Source organism: Thunnus albacares, chromosome 9 (genome assembly GCF_914725855.1).
Source record: "Thunnus albacares chromosome 9, fThuAlb1.1, whole genome shotgun sequence".
NCBI classification, from domain to species: Eukaryota; Metazoa; Chordata; class Actinopteri; order Scombriformes; family Scombridae; genus Thunnus; species Thunnus albacares.
In genome coordinates this window covers 26,892,610-26,910,441 of record NC_058114.1, presented here as the reverse complement: position 1 = coordinate 26,910,441, position 17,832 = coordinate 26,892,610, and the positions used below count along the sequence as shown (strand labels likewise).

The 17,832-nt window shown below is 42.4% G+C and overlaps 3 protein-coding genes across 15 annotated transcripts in view; 2 read left to right on the top strand and 1 right to left on the bottom strand.

The window, feature by feature from the left end:
* Positions 1 to 2,529: 2,529 nt before the first annotated feature.
* Positions 2,530 to 5,627, top strand: slc10a4 (solute carrier family 10 member 4). Of its 2 annotated transcripts, XM_044362580.1 has the most exons (4): positions 2,530 to 3,314; positions 3,584 to 3,794; positions 4,735 to 5,205; positions 5,286 to 5,627. In XM_044362580.1, the coding sequence occupies exons 1-4, from the start codon at positions 2,785 to 2,787 to the stop codon at positions 5,289 to 5,291; spliced, it is 1,218 nt and encodes a 405-aa protein (XP_044218515.1). In that variant the 5' UTR covers positions 2,530 to 2,784; the 3' UTR covers positions 5,292 to 5,627. The 2 variants fall into 2 exon arrangements, with proteins under 2 accessions (XP_044218515.1, XP_044218514.1); XM_044362579.1 differs by having other exon boundaries at positions 2,537 to 3,314; positions 4,735 to 5,627.
* Positions 5,628 to 5,901: 274 nt separating this feature from the next.
* zar1 (zygote arrest 1) lies at positions 5,902 to 8,157 on the top strand. Its single transcript, XM_044362581.1, has 4 exons — positions 5,902 to 6,666; positions 7,381 to 7,473; positions 7,644 to 7,718; positions 7,792 to 8,157. The coding sequence occupies exons 1-4, from the start codon at positions 5,941 to 5,943 to the stop codon at positions 7,933 to 7,935; spliced, it is 1,038 nt and encodes a 345-aa protein (XP_044218516.1). The 5' UTR covers positions 5,902 to 5,940; the 3' UTR covers positions 7,936 to 8,157.
* A 515-nt stretch (positions 8,158 to 8,672) lies between these two features.
* Positions 8,673 to 17,832, bottom strand: part of fryl (furry homolog, like) — a 71,146-nt gene continuing 61,986 nt past the window's right edge. For 9 of the 12 annotated variants that reach the window (XM_044361929.1, XM_044361928.1, XM_044361919.1 and 6 more), the window contains 8 exons: positions 15,458 to 15,665; positions 15,150 to 15,299; positions 14,836 to 14,934; positions 13,973 to 14,041; positions 13,166 to 13,183; positions 12,241 to 12,351; positions 11,349 to 11,542; positions 8,673 to 10,689 (listed from right to left, as the gene is read on the bottom strand). In XM_044361929.1, coding sequence (XP_044217864.1) covers positions 10,449 to 10,689; positions 11,349 to 11,542; positions 12,241 to 12,351; positions 13,166 to 13,183; positions 13,973 to 14,041; positions 14,836 to 14,934; positions 15,150 to 15,299; positions 15,458 to 15,665 — 1,090 coding nt within the window. In that variant the 3' untranslated portion in view covers positions 8,673 to 10,448. The remainder of the gene's footprint in view (positions 10,690 to 11,348; positions 11,543 to 12,240; positions 12,352 to 13,165; positions 13,184 to 13,972; positions 14,042 to 14,835; positions 14,935 to 15,149; positions 15,300 to 15,457; positions 15,666 to 17,832) is intronic. The other 3 variants (XM_044361920.1, XM_044361924.1, XM_044361930.1) reach the window with 1 other exon arrangement.

Sequence of the window (17,832 nt, the reverse complement as noted above, 5' to 3'; positions counted from 1 at the left end):
CTTCTGTCTCTTTCTGTTTTTATTCTCTGCTGATTTAAGAACAAAGAAAGGTGTGTTTTATTTTGGGACAACAAAGGCCATAAAGTACATGATGTACTATGGACGAAGCAAAAATCAAAGCTGTAATAAATCTGCAGGTCAAGATTTGTTTGAGTGCAAAGTCCTGATTTTATATGTACTGTGCTCAAACTATGTCCTCACCCTGTTCTTCAGCTTTCTTTGCAGATTCTAAGAACTTGAAAACATGAAATTACCATTTTTACACCTGCAACAACTAGTCGATTAATTGAAACATTCCATTCCAGTCCACTGAAAGGAAATTAATTGCAACTATTTAAATCAAATAACTATTTCACTCATTTTTTTTAAGCAAAAATGCCAAATATTTGCTGCTTGCAGCTTCCTGAATTTGAGGATATGAAGCTTTTCTGTGTCATGCATGATAATAACCTGAATATCTTTGGATTTCGGACTGCTGGTTGTTCAAAATGACACCTGAAGGCATCACCTCGGTGTCTAAGAAATTCTAACTGGTATTTTTTTTTTTTTACTATTTTCTGATGTTTTATAGACAAAACGATTAATCAATTAACTGAGAAATTAATATTAATCAATAATATAAATAATTGTTAGATGCAGCCTTAACAAATGAAATAAAAGAGAAGACCCAAATCTTGTTGTTAGGGTCAACTACAGTGTTTTTTCAGTTATGTCTGTGGACAAATGACGACACTGGGAAGTAGCCTGGAGTCTGACAGGATGTCACTTCCAGCTTCCAGCTCAGATCCAAAGTATTTTACTTTCTTAATTGGAGTTTGGATGTAAGAGACACACACTGAGAGTGAACAACATATAATACACACTGAAACACAAAACACACTCACCGTTATATCCTTTTAAAACATGTAGATTGACATCTGCTTGCTCAGTTTTTGTCTTCATAAATTAGGCTAATTTATTGAAGGTGTTACTCTAATATCTGATTAGATTAAATGGAAACTCTTTCCTGCCAATCCTTCACTTATATGGATGTTGTCAAAATGAGAATAAATGGAGTGGATTTTATCAGTGACCTGCATGTTGAATAGAATTATGTGATTACTGTCTGATAGGGTGTGTTATTAATTTTAGTGAAGCATCACCCAAGGAGACAGTTTTGACATCTTGTGACAGGTGGAGGTGTAGATGCATCCATACATGCTGCTTCTAAAAGGAAAGTGACACATTAGACATCCTGTACACATATAATGCCTGCATTAAGTACCTGGAGTCACCCACTGGTTAATGGGGGACATGGTGCATCTCCGGGAAGGGGAGGAGACTGATGACAGTCTGAGTCACCGACTGGCACAAACTGTCCCGTCCCACTCCAGCCTCAGTGCCCTGAAGATATTTGACGTCAGTGCATTTATTTTCTCTGGACGCTCAGCTTCCTCTGTGTGTGACAGCAGGGTTTGATATCCTGGCGTTTGACTCGGAGGATCATCTTTTGTGAGCTGCAGACACAGACAGGGTAGATGTGGTCCAGTTAAACCACAAACACCTTCCTTAATACAAGAAAGGTGATGCTGCACATCACTGTGGGGAGCAAAATATTACAGTCACAGACTACAACGTTTAACAAATATTGCTTATATTAACCGACTTACAGGAAAGTCGACACTAATACCGTGGTGCTGTTCAGAGGAACAGGCTGACGAGTTTAATTAGATTATATTAAATAGAAATTGTATGAAAAGAGGTTGTTGGATCTGTTAGACACAAGCAGGATCAGTTCAACATGTGAGGTTTCACTGCATGAAATGGAAAATAACTATTAATATAAGTACTGTATGATTTATGTACACGTTTAAGTCACTGACTTTACTTGATTATTTCCATTTGAAATTCAGGTGTAGTTACTTTGCAGATTTTACTTTAACATCATAAAATATTTTAACAACCCAACAATTAATACAGTAGTCAGACTCACGAGGACCAGCTTCAACAACTATATACTTAGAGGTTACTTATTACACCAATAATCACAAAGCTTCTCCATGACTTCTGGTTCTTGAGTAAGTTTGCTTATTTTAAAATTTAACAAGTCTGTATTACATAAAAATACCGCACATTGGCGAGACCTTTGAGCATTATTAACTCACATTAATAACCATCTATTAAAGCAAACCTGCACCATAACGTGTACTGGTGCGTAATGCGCGCACTTCATGAAAGCAGCAGCAACCAACAAAAGAAACGGGCGCGCAGATTTTCACAGTTTGCTGCACTAATATAAAGATCAGCACAGTTTCCATTCATGTCCGCTGCTCAATCACGACAAACAGCTGTCTTCACTACAGCTCCATGTCCAACGCGTCTAAATGACCGCTCTTACGAAATATGAGAGACGGAGTTATATATAATTTCCAAAATGGGAAACTGTCAATATATAATAATTAGATTGATATTTTGGGGACCTTTCTCCTTATACGGCGAGGAGCGCGTATAAAAGGGCAGTCTGGGCGTTATTGATTGGCCTATCCACTCTCGCTGAAGCTTTAAACCGTGTGCAGAGCAGACTCCCCTCCAGCACTGTGCGTCTGTCGGGGAGCCAATCCGTGGCACCAGTCTGACTCACAGAGATGCTTTAAGACTCAGTGCCATGGCACCATCACATCCCCCGAGCACCGGATCCTCGGCAGTTTCTTATTAGTAACAGTGCGCCACTAGGGGAATCATTTTACGCACGAGCACCTACAGTCACAAACTGACTGTGGAGAGCCTCTGTCCTCCTGTTGCGCCATGGAGAACTCCAGCCTGTTGGGCGGCGACGCACAAAATGCTGGCCTGATAGACTTTCTTCTGACGGACGCTTTGCAGCAAGTTGTGGATTCTCGAGAGGACGCTTCCATGGATGGATTAGTGTCCAGTGGTGCCATTTTTCTTGAAGGCAGTGCTTTCAGGACTGCCGCTGGAGCTGAGTTCATGGCCGCTCCGCCGTCGGAGTCCCCTCACCTGATGCCTGCCTTTTGGGATTCTCCGCTCAGTCACGGAATCAATGTATTTGTGGGACTTGTCCTTTGCTTCACTATGCTGGGGCTGGGCTGCACGGTGGAGGTCAGCCAGCTTGGAGAGCATATCCGCAGACCCATCGGGGTGCTGCTGGCTCTGGTGTGTCAGTTTGTTATCATGCCCTTGGTGGCCTTTCTGTTGGCTTTAGCCTTCTCTCTTGATGATGTGGCTGCGATGGCTGTTCTCCTCTGTGGCTGCTGCCCGGGAGGGAACTTATCCAACATCATGTCTCTGCTGGTGCACGGAGAGATGAATCTCAGGTAGATATACTGTACTTACCCAGAGAAACAACATGCAGTGAGTTATCAAGTGAACCTGAAAAAAAAATTTCTCAAGGCTGAATTGTGATTTGAACATATTATTCTGCGAATTGCGCGCCGAAATAACAGAGAATAAAGCCATATAAACATTACGCATGACTCTAAAGTTCTGCGTGTTTCCCTAAAGTGAGCGCAAGATTTTCTCAAACTTACACTGTGACCGATAATTCACTGCTATAACGGCGCGTCTTTGCTCTCCTCTCCCCCAGCATCATCATGACCATCTCTTCCACTCTGCTGGCGCTCGTGCTGATGCCGCTGTGTCTGTGGATCTACAGTCGGGCCTGGATCAACACACCTGTGGTCAACCTCATGCCTTTTGGGGCCATCATCCTGACCCTGTGCAGCACTCTCATCCCCATTGGTTTAGGAGTTATGCTGAGATACCGCTACACGCGTGTGGCTGACATTGTTTTAAAGGTAATTTAAGAACAATTGATCAGAGTTACTTTTTCACAAAGTGAATCTGTTAGATCAGTTAAATAATTTAATGTTGTGTCATTTGGATACAGAGTATTTTCCGTTAACAAACACCTTTGCGCAAAAGCGCAGTGCGTAATTTTCTGTGCCTGTCATGAGTAGAGGGGGATGCTGACCGCAGGAAAAGTGACATCAGAGGCATTGTGACAGGAAGAGCTCCTCCCTCCCATATCTGATAAAAGCCACACATGAAGGAGCGCCACATCAATTACAACAGGCAGTAACGTTAAGCAGCAGAGATTCCAGACCTGTGTTTGAGAAGTCCAGTATGAAGCCAAGTCAAGTTTTATACAGCCAAAAGGCCCAAGTTTTCCTCAACAAATGACAATCTTTATCTTTAAAAACTCTCAGTTCAGATGAAAACTGAGCTGAACTGCAACAATTAGTTGACTAATTGATTAGTCAATCAACAGAAAATTAATTGCTAACAATTGTGATAATCAATTAATTGTTTTTGAGTAATTTTTTTAAGAAAAAATGCCAAAATCCTCTGGTTCCAGCTGCTTAAATATGAATATTTTCTGGTTTCTTTAGTCTTTTATGACAATAAACAGAATATTTTTGTGTTGTGGACTGTTGGTTGGGAAAAAAACAAGACATATTAGGCTCCATCTTGGCCTTTGGCAAACAGTGATCAACATTTTTCACCATTTTCTGACATTTTTTAGACCAAATGACTAATCAATCCATTGAGAAAATAATCAACAGATAAATCGATAATGAAAATAATCATTTGTTGTACTTCACACAAAAAACTCTTTGACAGGAAAACATGGGAAAAAAACCTCATAAAGAGCAAAAGAGAAGGATGATGGACATGCAATAGGTGCCCTCACATGTAGCCTTCAGTAAACCATCCTAAATTATTGTGTCTCTCCAGGTATCGCTGTGGTCTCTGCTAGTCACCCTTGTGTTGCTGTTCATCTTGACTGGGGCGATGCTGGGACCGGAGCTGCTGTCCACCATCCCGCCCTCCGTCTACGTGGTGGCTGTCCTGATGCCTCTGTGTGGCTACGCTGCAGGTTACGGCCTGGCCAAGCTCTTTGAACTGCCGCCCAACAGCTGCAGGTCAGTCTCTCTGGAGACAGGATGCCAGAACGTGCAGCTGTGCACTGCCATCCTGAAGCTGGCCTTCCCCCCTCAGCTGATGGGAGGGATGTACATGTTCCCTCTGCTCTATGCCTTGTTCCAAGCAGCTGAGGCTGGCATCTTCATCCTGGCCTATAGGATGTACAGGAAGGAGGTCCTGCACAAACCAGATCCCATGAAGGATGGCGAGGACACGGATATAACATATCAACGTTTTGAAGATGAGGACATTGGTTTTGACTCATCTTACGGCGCCGTGACAGTGAGTGACCCAAACACCATCATGTTGGACCCCTGTCCTCCTGATCCAACTCCTGTTTAATGTTCAAATCCCTACTACAGGCGTAGTGGAGCAGAATAAGACCTGCAGGTGGATCCATCATTTTGATCGCTGTCATTCATCAGGAAAAAGCTGGAAAAGAGGGAGACTGTGCAGGGAAATCCTGTTTATCACTGACCTGACTGCTGAAAAAGGTGCTTCATGCCAAAAGCTTCATTCATTCATTTCAAACATGGTCTCTACTGTAGTGATGAATCATCATGTTAGAAAACATTGCTGTGTTACCTGTAGAGCATTTTCATCAGCTAAGCTTAACTTCAATCTGTGAGAGTAACATTTATCAGTATGTCACACCATCAAAGCAGGACAGGTGAACAGTGTGTGTGTGTGTGTGTGTGTGTGTGTGTCTGAAAAACATATCACTCATGTTACTCACGTGCAGACCAACCAGGCAGTGCCGATCCAGTATGTGTGCACCAGAGCTAACAGTCTGAACAAATGTACAATATGTGTATAATATTAACAAGTGTGTCAAAAAATAAAAAGGTGTGTAGAGACTAAACTAAAACTTTTTTTTTTTTTTTTTGCCCTCGTCACGTGTCTGCTGTTTTTGATGAGATAAGTCTCACACCTGCCTTTAATTAAGCCTGATGGAGAGCTCGTTTTGCTCAATCTATTTAAATAGCTACACCAACCAGCCTTGGTTGGTTGAACAAAATGGCAACGTATGGTGACGAGCCAGTCGATAGCTATTTCTACTCATCTTACAACCCTTACACAGGCAGATACCACAGGCCTAAAGACGCGGGGTGGAAGTATAAAAGTTACCTCTCTCACTATGGCGACGCCTCTGACGCCTTCAACAACCACCAGCGCGCCCAGCTGAAGTCCATCTTATCTCAGATCAATCCAAAACTCACCCCGAGGCTCAGGAAGGCGAACACCAAAGATGTGGCGGTGCAGGTCAACCCGAAGAGAGACGCCTCGGTGCAGTGCTCCATCGGCCCGCGGACCCTCTTGGCTATGAAGCGAGATTTCCGGCGCAAGGGGAAGCCGGAGAGCGCGACCCCCGGCGACAGCGGCAGACCCAAGGCGGCCAGCGGTGTGCGTTACCCCCGCACCCTCGCCGTGTACTCACCCGTCGCCTACAGAAGCGTCACCTCGTTTCTGGGCGAAGACGACGAAAATAATAACAACAATAACAACAACAACAACAACAACAACAACAAGGCGGCTTCCTGTGGTGAGACGCCCGGTGACCCGCTGGAGTCTGCGGGGAAAGGTGACGGGAAGGAGAGCGAAGACGACCAGGCAAGAGAGGATGATAAGACCGCAAAGGTCCTGGAACAGCGTAAAAAACCCAAATCCAAACAACCGGTGACGAGTGAAGATGCGCAGTCAACTACAGAGGGGTCAAAGGGCAAGGCGCGCGTGCGGTTCCAGGTGAGTTCAGTCACGCGCTCAGGGACAATGTCATGTAACCCTTTACTTACCAAAAACAGCTTCTATTTAGGTCTTTTAAAAAAAAAAACTTAACACCCATTATTACACTGCTTTAAAACACATTGAAATGTGTCACAGTTTCCCTTTAGTGTTATGTCTGCATCTCTTTACTGCTGTTAATGGCAGCGTGACCTCTGCTCAGTTCACAGGCTCATTACCTCAAATGTTCCTCTAAAAACTTATTAAAGCAATTCAATAATTCTTAAAAGGAAAGAGCTGCATATGGAAGAAAAACTTGCTCACAAAATTCTAAGTTCAAAGTTATGTCCTCTCTAACAGTAATAGGCCACATAATTGCATCAATGTAATACAGCTCAGTTTAAATGTCAAGTCTCATCTTCAGATGTTGTCCAGAGATCCTGCTGCCTCACAGTAAACACTGAAACTCTTTGGATGCAGGGAAAATTTCTTAGAATACAGTCCTGATTCAGAAATGTAAACCTCGCCTTCAAATAAAACTATTTGTAAGTTTCTATAAATAAAACTCATTTGGATAATGTCTTAAAATCATGTCAGTCTTCTGTGAGCTATAAGCGGTATATCTGATCAGGATAATATTGATCAGCCATATGTTTTACATGTGACTCTCTCCTTGGTGTGAGGACAGTAAAGATGTGCTGAGCAGAACTGACTGACTTGTCTTTTGTCCATCAGTTCCTGGAGCAGAAGTACGGCTATTATCACTGCAGAGAATGCAACCTGCGATGGGAGAGTGCCTATGTTTGGTGTGTTCAGGGCACCAACAAGGTGAGCACCGACAATAACTGCTGAGTTTCATGTATGGAGGAAACTTGTGTACTTATCATATCAGTGCTCTGATGGGGTCCCTCAGTAAAATTGTATGGGATGGGTGCCATTGGCCAAAATGTCTATAATTTGAAATCTAAATGGGCTAATCCCAGCATGGTGTGTTCCAGGTTTACTTCAAACAGTACTGTAGGAAATGCCAAAAGGAGTTCAACCCATACCGTGTTGAAGACATCACATGTCATGTAAGCCCTCTTTCCTCCATGTTTTGTAACTTAATGTCTCGTGCTTCACTACTAAACTCCCTTCTTCTTCCAGACGTGCAACAAAGCGCGCTGTTCATGTGCAGTAACACAACGTCACGTTGACCCCAAACGGCCCCACAGACAGGACTTGTGTGGCAGGTGCAAAGGCAAGCGACTCTCCTGTGACAGCACTTTCAGCTTCAAATACATCATCTAAGGAAGCATCTCAACTGAACTTTGCCCTGTATGACATCAGTACAAGTCCTGTGGGGAGGGATTCCTCCACCCAGTGCCATATTATTTGCAGATGCAATAATGGCATCTTGGATGCAAACCATATATTGTTTCAATACTTTATTTCATGCTTGTTTTGTGTTTGAAACTGATGGTATGAACCACTCACTTCATGATGTAATAAATGGCTACCTTGCACTCTGTACTGGAGGTCTTTTTTTTTTTTTTGTTTTTTCTCTTAAACATCTACTGGGGTCAGTAGTGGAAATGACAGACACTTACAAATACTAGTGTCAATGCTTCAAGTGACTTGAAGTCTTATTCTGTGTATGATGCAGACTTGGAATAAGTGATACTGAATATAAACCTAATTAGTTGGATCTGCATCCTGTAGTTCAGTGTTTTAAAAAGGTCCAAATTAAGACTGCTGAGAATTGTATTTCTATTGCACTCCAAGGTCACTACAGTTCACACTGACCTGAGACCATGGCAACCAAATTCATGTTTCTGTCTAAATACTAAATCTTTCACAATGGCTCTGTACTGTGAGTCAGTGATGTAGTGCAGTTTTAGAATTAGGTGCAGTATAATCGAAATGAGTCAGTTTCATTATTACTGTACTAGTTTTATTCCTTATGCAGACTCCCAATCCCAGTAAGAAAGCACTCTTCTATTCATGTTTAATGTTCCCTCATTTAATAACTTAGACCAAGCTGGTACTGTATGATTAGGTTTTTATTCATCCAGAGAGAAGGCTGGTATGTGAGTGAACAAAAAAAAAAAATGTATAATGCACCTCTACATTAAAAACATCTTCCAGGTAAATAATATATTCATTAAATAATTAAGAACAGCATTCAAATGTACCAGACAAGCAGGGGGAAAAAAGCTCTCTGAGGAATGAGTACAGTGACTGTTACAATGTGCCATGACAAGATTTCCAGAAAGCATTCAGATAACGGTTCATGTCCTGCAGTCACAGCAGCAAGTTAGGGCCATTCTGAAAGCATAGCGCAGCTTCAATGGCAGCCATTTCCCCTCGGAAAACAGGATCAAAATGTGGCGGAGGATGAGCGCTGCTTTGCAACGGGATCAACCTACATGGACAAACACAAACCTTAGTCTCCCCTTCATAAGACTTTAAGCAGCGCCTCTGCCGGGGTGCCATGCTAACAAAAAGATCACAGTGGAGAGAAGGAATGCATATGACTTGGCTTGGATTGGTGCGGCCCAACAGGAGATGGAGGCTACATTAGATCACCTCCCCCCTCCCACGCCGTCACCACGTCATCAACGAAGGCAGAGAGGTGGCTAGTCCCAAATGAGCCCTGACCCGCCTTTGCAAAACCACAACCAACAACCAAGGCAGCCTTTGGGAAATTTTGAAGTTCGTGTGATTGGATGACAAAGGTGGAGCGGATCATTAATGACTCAAATCTGGTCTTGGCTTTCTCTCATCACATTAGCTTTATACATAACATCCTATTCGGATGAACAGTGCATTACACAAAAGTACAAGGGAAAAATACTGGTTTTACACTATACATTTTCTAAAATATATACAGAGTAAAATAAGTTATGTTTCCATAATGAGTTGTAGCCAGTCTGCACTCGTGTGCAATTATATGCATTTTTGTGTGAGCGTATACCAGAATATCCAATATATATCACACAGTCGAGAGTCTCTAAAGGCAGCTACTTATTTGGTTAAAGAGTGAGTTTTGCGTGAAGACCTGTTGAAGGGGACTCTCCTCTCAAAGCAGATCGATAAACAGATATATTTCTCTTTTTACACTCCCTGAGGGCCAACATTTCCCACAGGGTTACAATTACATGTTAAATATCCTAACATTTACAACCTAGGATGTTAGCTCTAATAAAAAATACATTTCTCAAAAAATATTCTTGCAGTGCTTTTCTCTTTCAAGCATGCTTTTGAAAACTTTTTTTTTTCTTTTTAAACAAGATTTTTCTATGTTTGCTTATGAATCTTGACGGTGTGTCCTCACACATACGACACCTCCTCTGGACTGTCTTACATGCTTCAACACCATCTCCCAGCCCAGGCCCCGAGGAGGCCACCGGTCGGAACAATAGGCCCATCAGGTCATCAGGCAAAAAAATAACAAAAATGACAAAAAAAAAAACAAAAAAAAAAAACAAAACCAAAAAGAATAAAGTTATCATCCCACTGCGTCCTCTCTTATTCTTTCCCAGGCACACCACCACATGACTTATTGCAACTGAATTTTGCAAGTTGGCTTAGTCTGGGAAAAGATATTAGCTTTAAGCATTCATACATGTAATAATATATATTAAGAGTCACAGTTATTCCCACACATCCTTTAGCCCTTTATAGGTGGAGTCTCTCTCGTCCTCCTCTGAAGCCCCTCACTGTCTACCCTCTCTCTACAGCTGAGGTGAGGTCTGTGTAGAGCAGGGGGGGGGTATTTTTGTCCAGTCTAGTCCAGGCTTGCAGCCTGCAGCACCGCAGGCTCACAGTCCAGTGCTGATCATGGTGGTGTGGGGCTGACAGGCTTGCGCCTGACTCAGAGCCTCACGGATCTGCAGGTTGAGCTCCATGAGGCGGGTGCTAGCCTGAGACAGGTCCCTGCTGGGGCCCACCACCGCCAAGCAGCCCGTCTGGCCCAACGTCTGGTGACGGAAGTAGATGTGCAGAAGGGTCTGGACTGCATTATCTGTCTCGTTGCCGAAGATGTCGTTGGGCCACAAAGACCTGTAGATAAAGGAAGGTCGGGGTTAGTACATGCAGGGAAGAGCAACAGAGGTATTTCAAGAAGCACGGTGAACATTCTCAGAAATATTTTCAGTTACTTTGAAGCATTACAACAAACCTTCAGTTTGTTGTGCACAGAAGGTGCCTTGTTTTATATTTGTGCAGTGTGCATTGTCACCAGACTTCATTGTATATTTTAGGTCTTGAGGAAAGCAGAAGAAAGGTTGGTAGCAGTTATTACTTTCCAAAAAAACAGTCAAGTGACACACTTTGGAGCATTGCCACTACAACAGATGGTAGCACTTCACAGACAGCAGTGCTACCTGTGTTTTCAAGTCTACAAGACATATTCTGTGATAAGGACCTGAAAAACTATTGAAATTTATTGTTACAACTTATGATTATTTTCATGATCACAGTCTTACATTCAACTGTTTAATCTGTCAAAAACCAAAAGGTATTCAAACTACATTAATATGCACGATATTATAATGAGAACAAGCACACAGCAAGCAACTTTCTGACACTATTACTTGAAAAATAATCACTCCTTACTTAAATTGTATTTGATTAGTTTTTTTGTCAATTGACTTGATTAATAAACTTATCATATTAGCACAAAACCCCAAAGTGAATTTTATGTGTTTTGTTCATCTTACCTGAAGATTTTGACCTGTGTGAGGGCAGAGCAGAAGTCTCTGGCTCTCAGGGTTTCAATCAGCGACTGGATGGCCGTCTCTGTGTTGGTCTGGGCAGCGTCTGACATACACACATCCTCCTGACCATCGTTTTCTGTTTCTGCCTCCTTCAAGCAGCTCTCTAGGATGGTGAGTTCTTCAGACATGTTGGTCACCTTGGTAAGAGGGATATAACAACATTTAATATCACAGCACTAAATAATACCAGCATACATGTAATGTAACATGTAATCTTCCCTGAAGGTCAGCAAAATAAACATCTTGATTACATATGAACTTGAATAGCAAACCCCCCCCCCGCCCCCTCACTCAATATGAGAAATCATTTAATTTCATTAAGTACTTTAATCTAATTAAAGCTCCATTAAGACGCAGCACAGATAGGGATCGACTGCAGTACAGATTCAGCAATGATTGTTTGAACCATCCTGTGCTTCAATAGTATTTCATCAACACCCAACCTGTATTTACAAGAAATCTCACTACTAATTTATTATTACTTTATTGTTAAATGAATCAGCTGTTTACAAATTTCATGAAAAACAAGTCTACAAAAAGAGACAGTGAGGCAACAATCAGTGGGAAACAGTGCTTTTACAGCATGACGTATATAATGCAATTTGTCTGTTCTTGTTTCTCTGACAATGGCCTGTCACAGTGCTTTGCTAAGCCAAATTCAACTTAACGTCCGACTTAAGAAGATAAACTCTCCCTAAACATCTCAGATCTAAAAATGCATTTCAAAACATAATTAAAGTTTTCATATGCATGTCAGAAATCTAAACAATGACGCACATCCTGCCCATGTTGATGCAGTCGAACAAAAACTGAATCCAGCTTGTTTTAGTCTCACCTCTGCCTCTCTCTTGATGGTGTCCACCCTGCTGATGAGCTTACAGTAGGCCTGGAAGAGTAGAAGCAGCTGAAAGTGCAACTTATAGAGCCTGCGACATAACTCCAGCTCCTACAGAGACAGAAACATAAACACGAGTCACGTGCCGGTGTAACCACCTAACATGCACTGAAATGATCATATGATTAGACGGATGGGTGTCCTGGGGTTAGAGACGTGGGAGTAGATGAAAGGGTTAACGCGGCCTAGAGCGAAGTGCCATCCGGTTTCGGGCCAAGAGGTGAGAGTCTATCACTAGCAGAATTAGTCGTGACGATCTCAATTAGAAAACTATCCATCACCACCTCCTGTGACGCTCTCTACAGGCCGCTGTGACCGGTTACAGCTAACTTGATGAATGACCCAAAGATGAGGGGAATTACTAAAAGTTAAGACCCTAAATGCAGGAAAACATGGAGGGAAAAAAATAAATGGTGATTCGAACAGAAATGGGAATGGAACAAACAAACATGCAAAAATGAAAGCAAACTAAACCCGACAACGATATGATCTCTCCAGGCAGCCTCTGAAATCATCAGTAACTCTACACTGAATACAAGTTAAACATCTTATATCTGCAGACAGAATCAGTGTGCAGTAGAGAGAAATTAAGACGTTGATTATCCAGTCAGGATGTAGCAACAGAAAAAAAAAACAAAACAAAGGAAAACAAAGTACATTATGATTGGGTGGGTGGTGGGGGAGTTGAGCCGGGTTACATGACTTGATCAAGGCAGAGACAGAGATGCAGAGGTGGGCGGGGGGTTTGTGGCAGAGCACAGTCTGTGGCTGTCAATAGCGCGAGATATGCACAGAGAGATGAGATGGTCAGTGTTTTGTCCGGATGTCATGATTATTAAGAGTCCATAATATGAGAACCACTTACTGCTAGATTTTCCATTTGCTAAGCAAGAAGGTGAGCAGGTCACAAAACAACAACAAACAAAAAAGAAGGAGAGAAAGACCAAGAATTAGTGAGCTTTAACATGGCAGCTGAGACACAGTGACCTGACGGCCGACGAGCTGTGCCTTCACACAGGTCGGGCGGGGGCTCGTTGCCGAAACACATGTGAGCTCACTTCAGCGGCAGTAACAGAAACCTTTTTACTCTGAGAAGCTGAAACAAACAGCATGTAGAGTATGATGAGGGAGAGAGAAGATGTGGTACAGTAGAGGCTACAGAGAGAGAGGAAGGAGAGTGGAGTTAAAATCCTCTGAATGTGTTGTGACTAAAACAGCACATTAGCATTAAGCTAAAACAGTGTTTCTGTGTTGGGGAAAAAAAAAACAGAGGGAAGCTGTGAGCGTAAAGATATGTGGCAAGGAGCTCAAGCTAAATAAAGTGTCAACAATTCTAGCATGTGAAGTTAGAGACGATGCAAAGACTCAAAGAAACTGAGGTCAACTGAAGTGGAAAACCAGTAGCTCTGCCTTAAAATGATCATCACTCTTCATCTCTTTTTATTAAAATGTTCAATTCTCATTTCTTAAAAAAAAACATACACACAAAGATTTTGTGAATACCAAAAACAAATATTTGTCACAGATTTAAAGTGGAAGACTTGCTGTGTCAAAAGCCCAGATTTCACTCTGAAGAATATCTGTTGCATTCTTTAATGACTTCCCTACTGGATTCAACAAATATATAAATCACATTCCCAGCAACTGAACCTGTGTGTGTGATCATTCTTACCTGTGCGTGAGTATTAGGTCGTTGGCTGCTGTCTTTGTCCCCAAATGTTTTCCTGCAGTTCTCCAGCCACTACAGGGTGAGCAGGATAAAACATAGAAGGATTAAGAGAGGGAGAGAAAGATTGGTAACGGACGACATATACAGGAGCTTTTTTTCCCTCCCTTGGATATGTGTGCATGTATGTTTGTGTGTGTATATAATAAAGGTTGGTCAGGGGAGTAGATTTAATAAGAGTGTTGTACTTAACGAATTAAAGAAGGCCTGTTCCAGAGAGCGGGATAGTATCTAGCCCTCCAGGGACTGTTGCCATCTCATTCAATTAGCGCCCCTGCATCCCAGAACTCTCTGCAATCTCATCTCTTTTCTTTATTCCCCTCCCCCTTAGTTCCTCCTCCCACCCCTCACAGCTCCTCCTGCCTGGCCTTCTATAACTGATTTAGGAGCGCTGAGGGTTATTTTTATCCCTTCAGCGGGGGATGTTGCTAGTGATGCAGACACTAACGGAGGCTAAATCTACTCATACCCAACACTGATTCAATGGCTGCCACTGATGAGGCAGACTGGGGCTTATCTTGTAAAGCATCAGCTATTTGTCTCCATGTCCTGTTGGTCTTCCATGATGCGATGGCATAGGGATGAAGGGCAATTTACACACACTTCCTAAACTCATCTCTTTTGAGATGAGGCGCCATTACTCCCACTCCCCTACACACACACACGCACACACACACGTGCACAGCAACTGAAAGTGCAGTTGTGGCGGTCTTAAGAAGGAGGATGTGAGGCAACGTGTCCTGAGGGACGAGGATCAGAGAGAATGGGGAAGCAGATACGGTGGATGTGGAAGATAAGTGGTGACTTACAAGCTCTGCTGCTTCTCTCTTGGCGGTGTAGGTGTCCAGGTGTTCCTGCAACTCCAGCACACTAAACTTCAGAGTCTCCAAGAGTCCACAAGAGACCAGCTACAACAGCAAAGCAGGACACCACATACATTAACTCACAACAACACCCAATACATACACAGTACATGACAAAAAAAAAAAAGTCTGCAGCAGGACACACATACACATTAAGGAATATGCCTAACATGGAGAACTATTCTTGCAAAATATAGGAACATGTTATTTTGTTAGTTTTATTAAAATGATTGCGGACAACCATGCAACAACAGCCTCACCGTCTCTGCATCCAGCAGCACAGTGGGACATTGCGAGCGAGACGTCATGACTTCCAGGGAGCTGAGAAACTGATTACCCATTCGCTGGAGCCTTTCCCCGAGAAAGCGCACAGATGCATGTGTAATGGAGCCAAATTTCCTCTGAATACTCTGTATCAAACAAAGATGTGGAATAAAAAAGAAATAAAAAAACATCTTGTTGTGAATTCTCACTGGTAAACAAACTTATTGATGCAACAGATACAGTGCAGCTCTGCCAATTAAAAAGTACAAAAACACCTAAAAAAAGCATTTAGAAAGGCATTTACCTGAAAGAGTCTGGAGAACACGTGGAACGTGTAAACAGCAGCGGAACCATCTGTGTCTGACAACATCTGGTTGACATGGCAACGCCAGGCATCTTCCTCATTGTCATAGGCAACAGGCTGGAATGCTGCCAGGATGGCAGAGAGGAAGGGCGAAGGGGGCGGAGAGGCCTGAATCTCAGGGAAGCAGTCTGCGTCACCTTCATCTTGACTGAAACACACACACAGGGGCCAATAAGCTACAATCCGACATGTTCTACTCTCCACTCAGTCTTTACTGAAGGACGAATGTAAACACACACGCATGCTCGTCCTCATGCTGCAAGTAAACAACCTGGCATCTCTGTATCTCTGCCTCCCTCACTGCAGACAAATTTGCTGCAGTATATTGAGAGCTCTAATCTACTGCAGTGCTCTAGCACAATAACAACATAAGAGCTATTAGCATTTTAGCATCGTGCAAACAAAACATCTGTGTCTCTCTCTCTCTCTCTCTCTCACCCACACACACACACGCGCGCACATACACACACACATACAGATACTCACAGGCCTGTAGGACCAAACAACCTGAAGAAGCAGACAGAATATAAGTATCTAAAGCCTGCGCTACCAAGCGCTGTAGCGGACACTGTCTCTGTCCTCATCCTCACCCTAACTATCGCCTCTCTTTCCCTTACTCTCTCCCCTTGTCTGCAGCACGACTGTGCTGCAACTGCTAACAGCACTAGCGCACTGCACTCCCATCCCACACAGGACTGCAGAGAGCTCTATACAAGCTAAGCATCTACACACACGCACACTTCTGCAAAACAGAAGCAGCTCCCATCCTCACAGTGGTAGAATGTAGGAGAGTTGTTTAAATCCTCATTCACAGAAGAACACTGAACTGTTTAGTGTCTCACTGTTTTCAGACAGACTATCACTCAGAGTACACTCCACTCACACACATGCCGATCAATCATATGTGGCTTAGCTAAGTGATAGTCCTTGAGTACAGTGATGAATGCTAGTGAGTGAGAGTGTGTGAGTGTGTGTGTGTGTATTTGTCCAGCATTGCTTCAGGGTGGTTTAAAACCCCGACAGTACAACTGTCCTCCAGCCAGAATTGGCCCACCTTGAGGAGGGAATGTTTAAAAGTGAATTGGAGCCAGTCTACCCTGGCCCACCTTCATAGTCCCAGCCCACATGGAGCCACGCCAGCGAAGAAATTATCACAAAAGTCTTCATCTCACAGAGGTTAAACTAGCCAAATATATCACCATAAGCAGACATACCCAAGCTATTCTTTTACACAACTAAAATACTTTCTGTTACTATATAAAGCAAGAGTGTGTAAAAGCTTGTAGTTTTAATTAAAATCAACAAATGTTAGCTGTACCACACAGTAGTAGACACTGCTTTTTTTAAATGGACAGTTGCAACATGATAGCAGTTTGATCTAATTTTCTGCTTTCTCTATTATATCACTGTACACAGTTTAGTGTGTTCTGATATATTTGTTATTTTTCCACATCTAAACTGGTTTACAAAGGAACATATTTTGAATTTAGAATATTTAATGTTCATGGTATAATTTTTGATTACAACTTTATAGCCTACAGCGGGTGCATAAAGCACATGCATGTAAAAACTGACTACGTTTACACGCACACTAATATTCCACTATTATTCCAAATGTGACAATATTCCAAATTTAATATGGGTCACGTAAACAGCATATTCCATTTTTTATATTCTGAATTAGGCCTCATTCCAAATGTAGCATTTTCCAAGTAAGAGGTGGGATATGCTGATATTATTTGGGTTTTAGGAGCATTCTTTGGATATGTATACAGCACATTTGGAATATGAGTCTCAATTGGGGTTTTTACCGCAGTTTGCGACACATGGCCTCTTACCTGTTTACATCTTTGTGTGTTGTAAACAACTACAGTAGAGATGCATGCCCAAAAGAAAAGCCCACATTTCTGGTCGGAAGGAGAAACATTCCTACTTTTAAACATTTTGGAAGACTTCAACAGATATCAACAGGTTTTTGTATATGCATGAATATTGCAACGCCAACCTTTTCAAGAAGGTGGCTGAATCAGAGCCATATAAACTGTGGGTTGAATGAATGAAAGAGAGAAGCTGTGTTCACACGGTCGAACATGTCCGCCATCAGTGTAAAACTTTGAAAAAAATCACTAAGTACTTTGTCAAAAATATTTTGACGCAAAGAAGCAAAATGGCACAAGCAGCTCCAGCCATTCCACTTTCCATACTTTGACATGATAAACGAGTATGCACAGCTGCACGTAAACAGGAATATTAGTGGAATATTAATTTTCATGCCATGTAAAAAGCCTAATGGGAATATTGTCTTTTTCGGAATA

Coding starts and splice junctions, on each gene's coding strand:
- slc10a4 (XM_044362579.1), top strand. CDS start 2,785: ATGGAGAACTCCAGCCTGTTGGGCGGCGACGCACAAAATGCTGGCCTG. Junction 3,315..3,583: donor CACGGAGAGATGAATCTCAG/GTAGATATACTG, acceptor CCTCTCCCCCAG/CATCATCATGACCATCTCTT. Junction 3,795..4,734: donor TGGCTGACATTGTTTTAAAG/GTAATTTAAGAA, acceptor GTGTCTCTCCAG/GTATCGCTGTGGTCTCTGCT.
- zar1 (XM_044362581.1), top strand. CDS start 5,941: ATGGCAACGTATGGTGACGAGCCAGTCGATAGCTATTTCTACTCATCT. Junction 6,667..7,380: donor AGGCGCGCGTGCGGTTCCAG/GTGAGTTCAGTC, acceptor TTTGTCCATCAG/TTCCTGGAGCAGAAGTACGG. Junction 7,719..7,791: donor TTGAAGACATCACATGTCAT/GTAAGCCCTCTT, acceptor TTCTTCTTCCAG/ACGTGCAACAAAGCGCGCTG.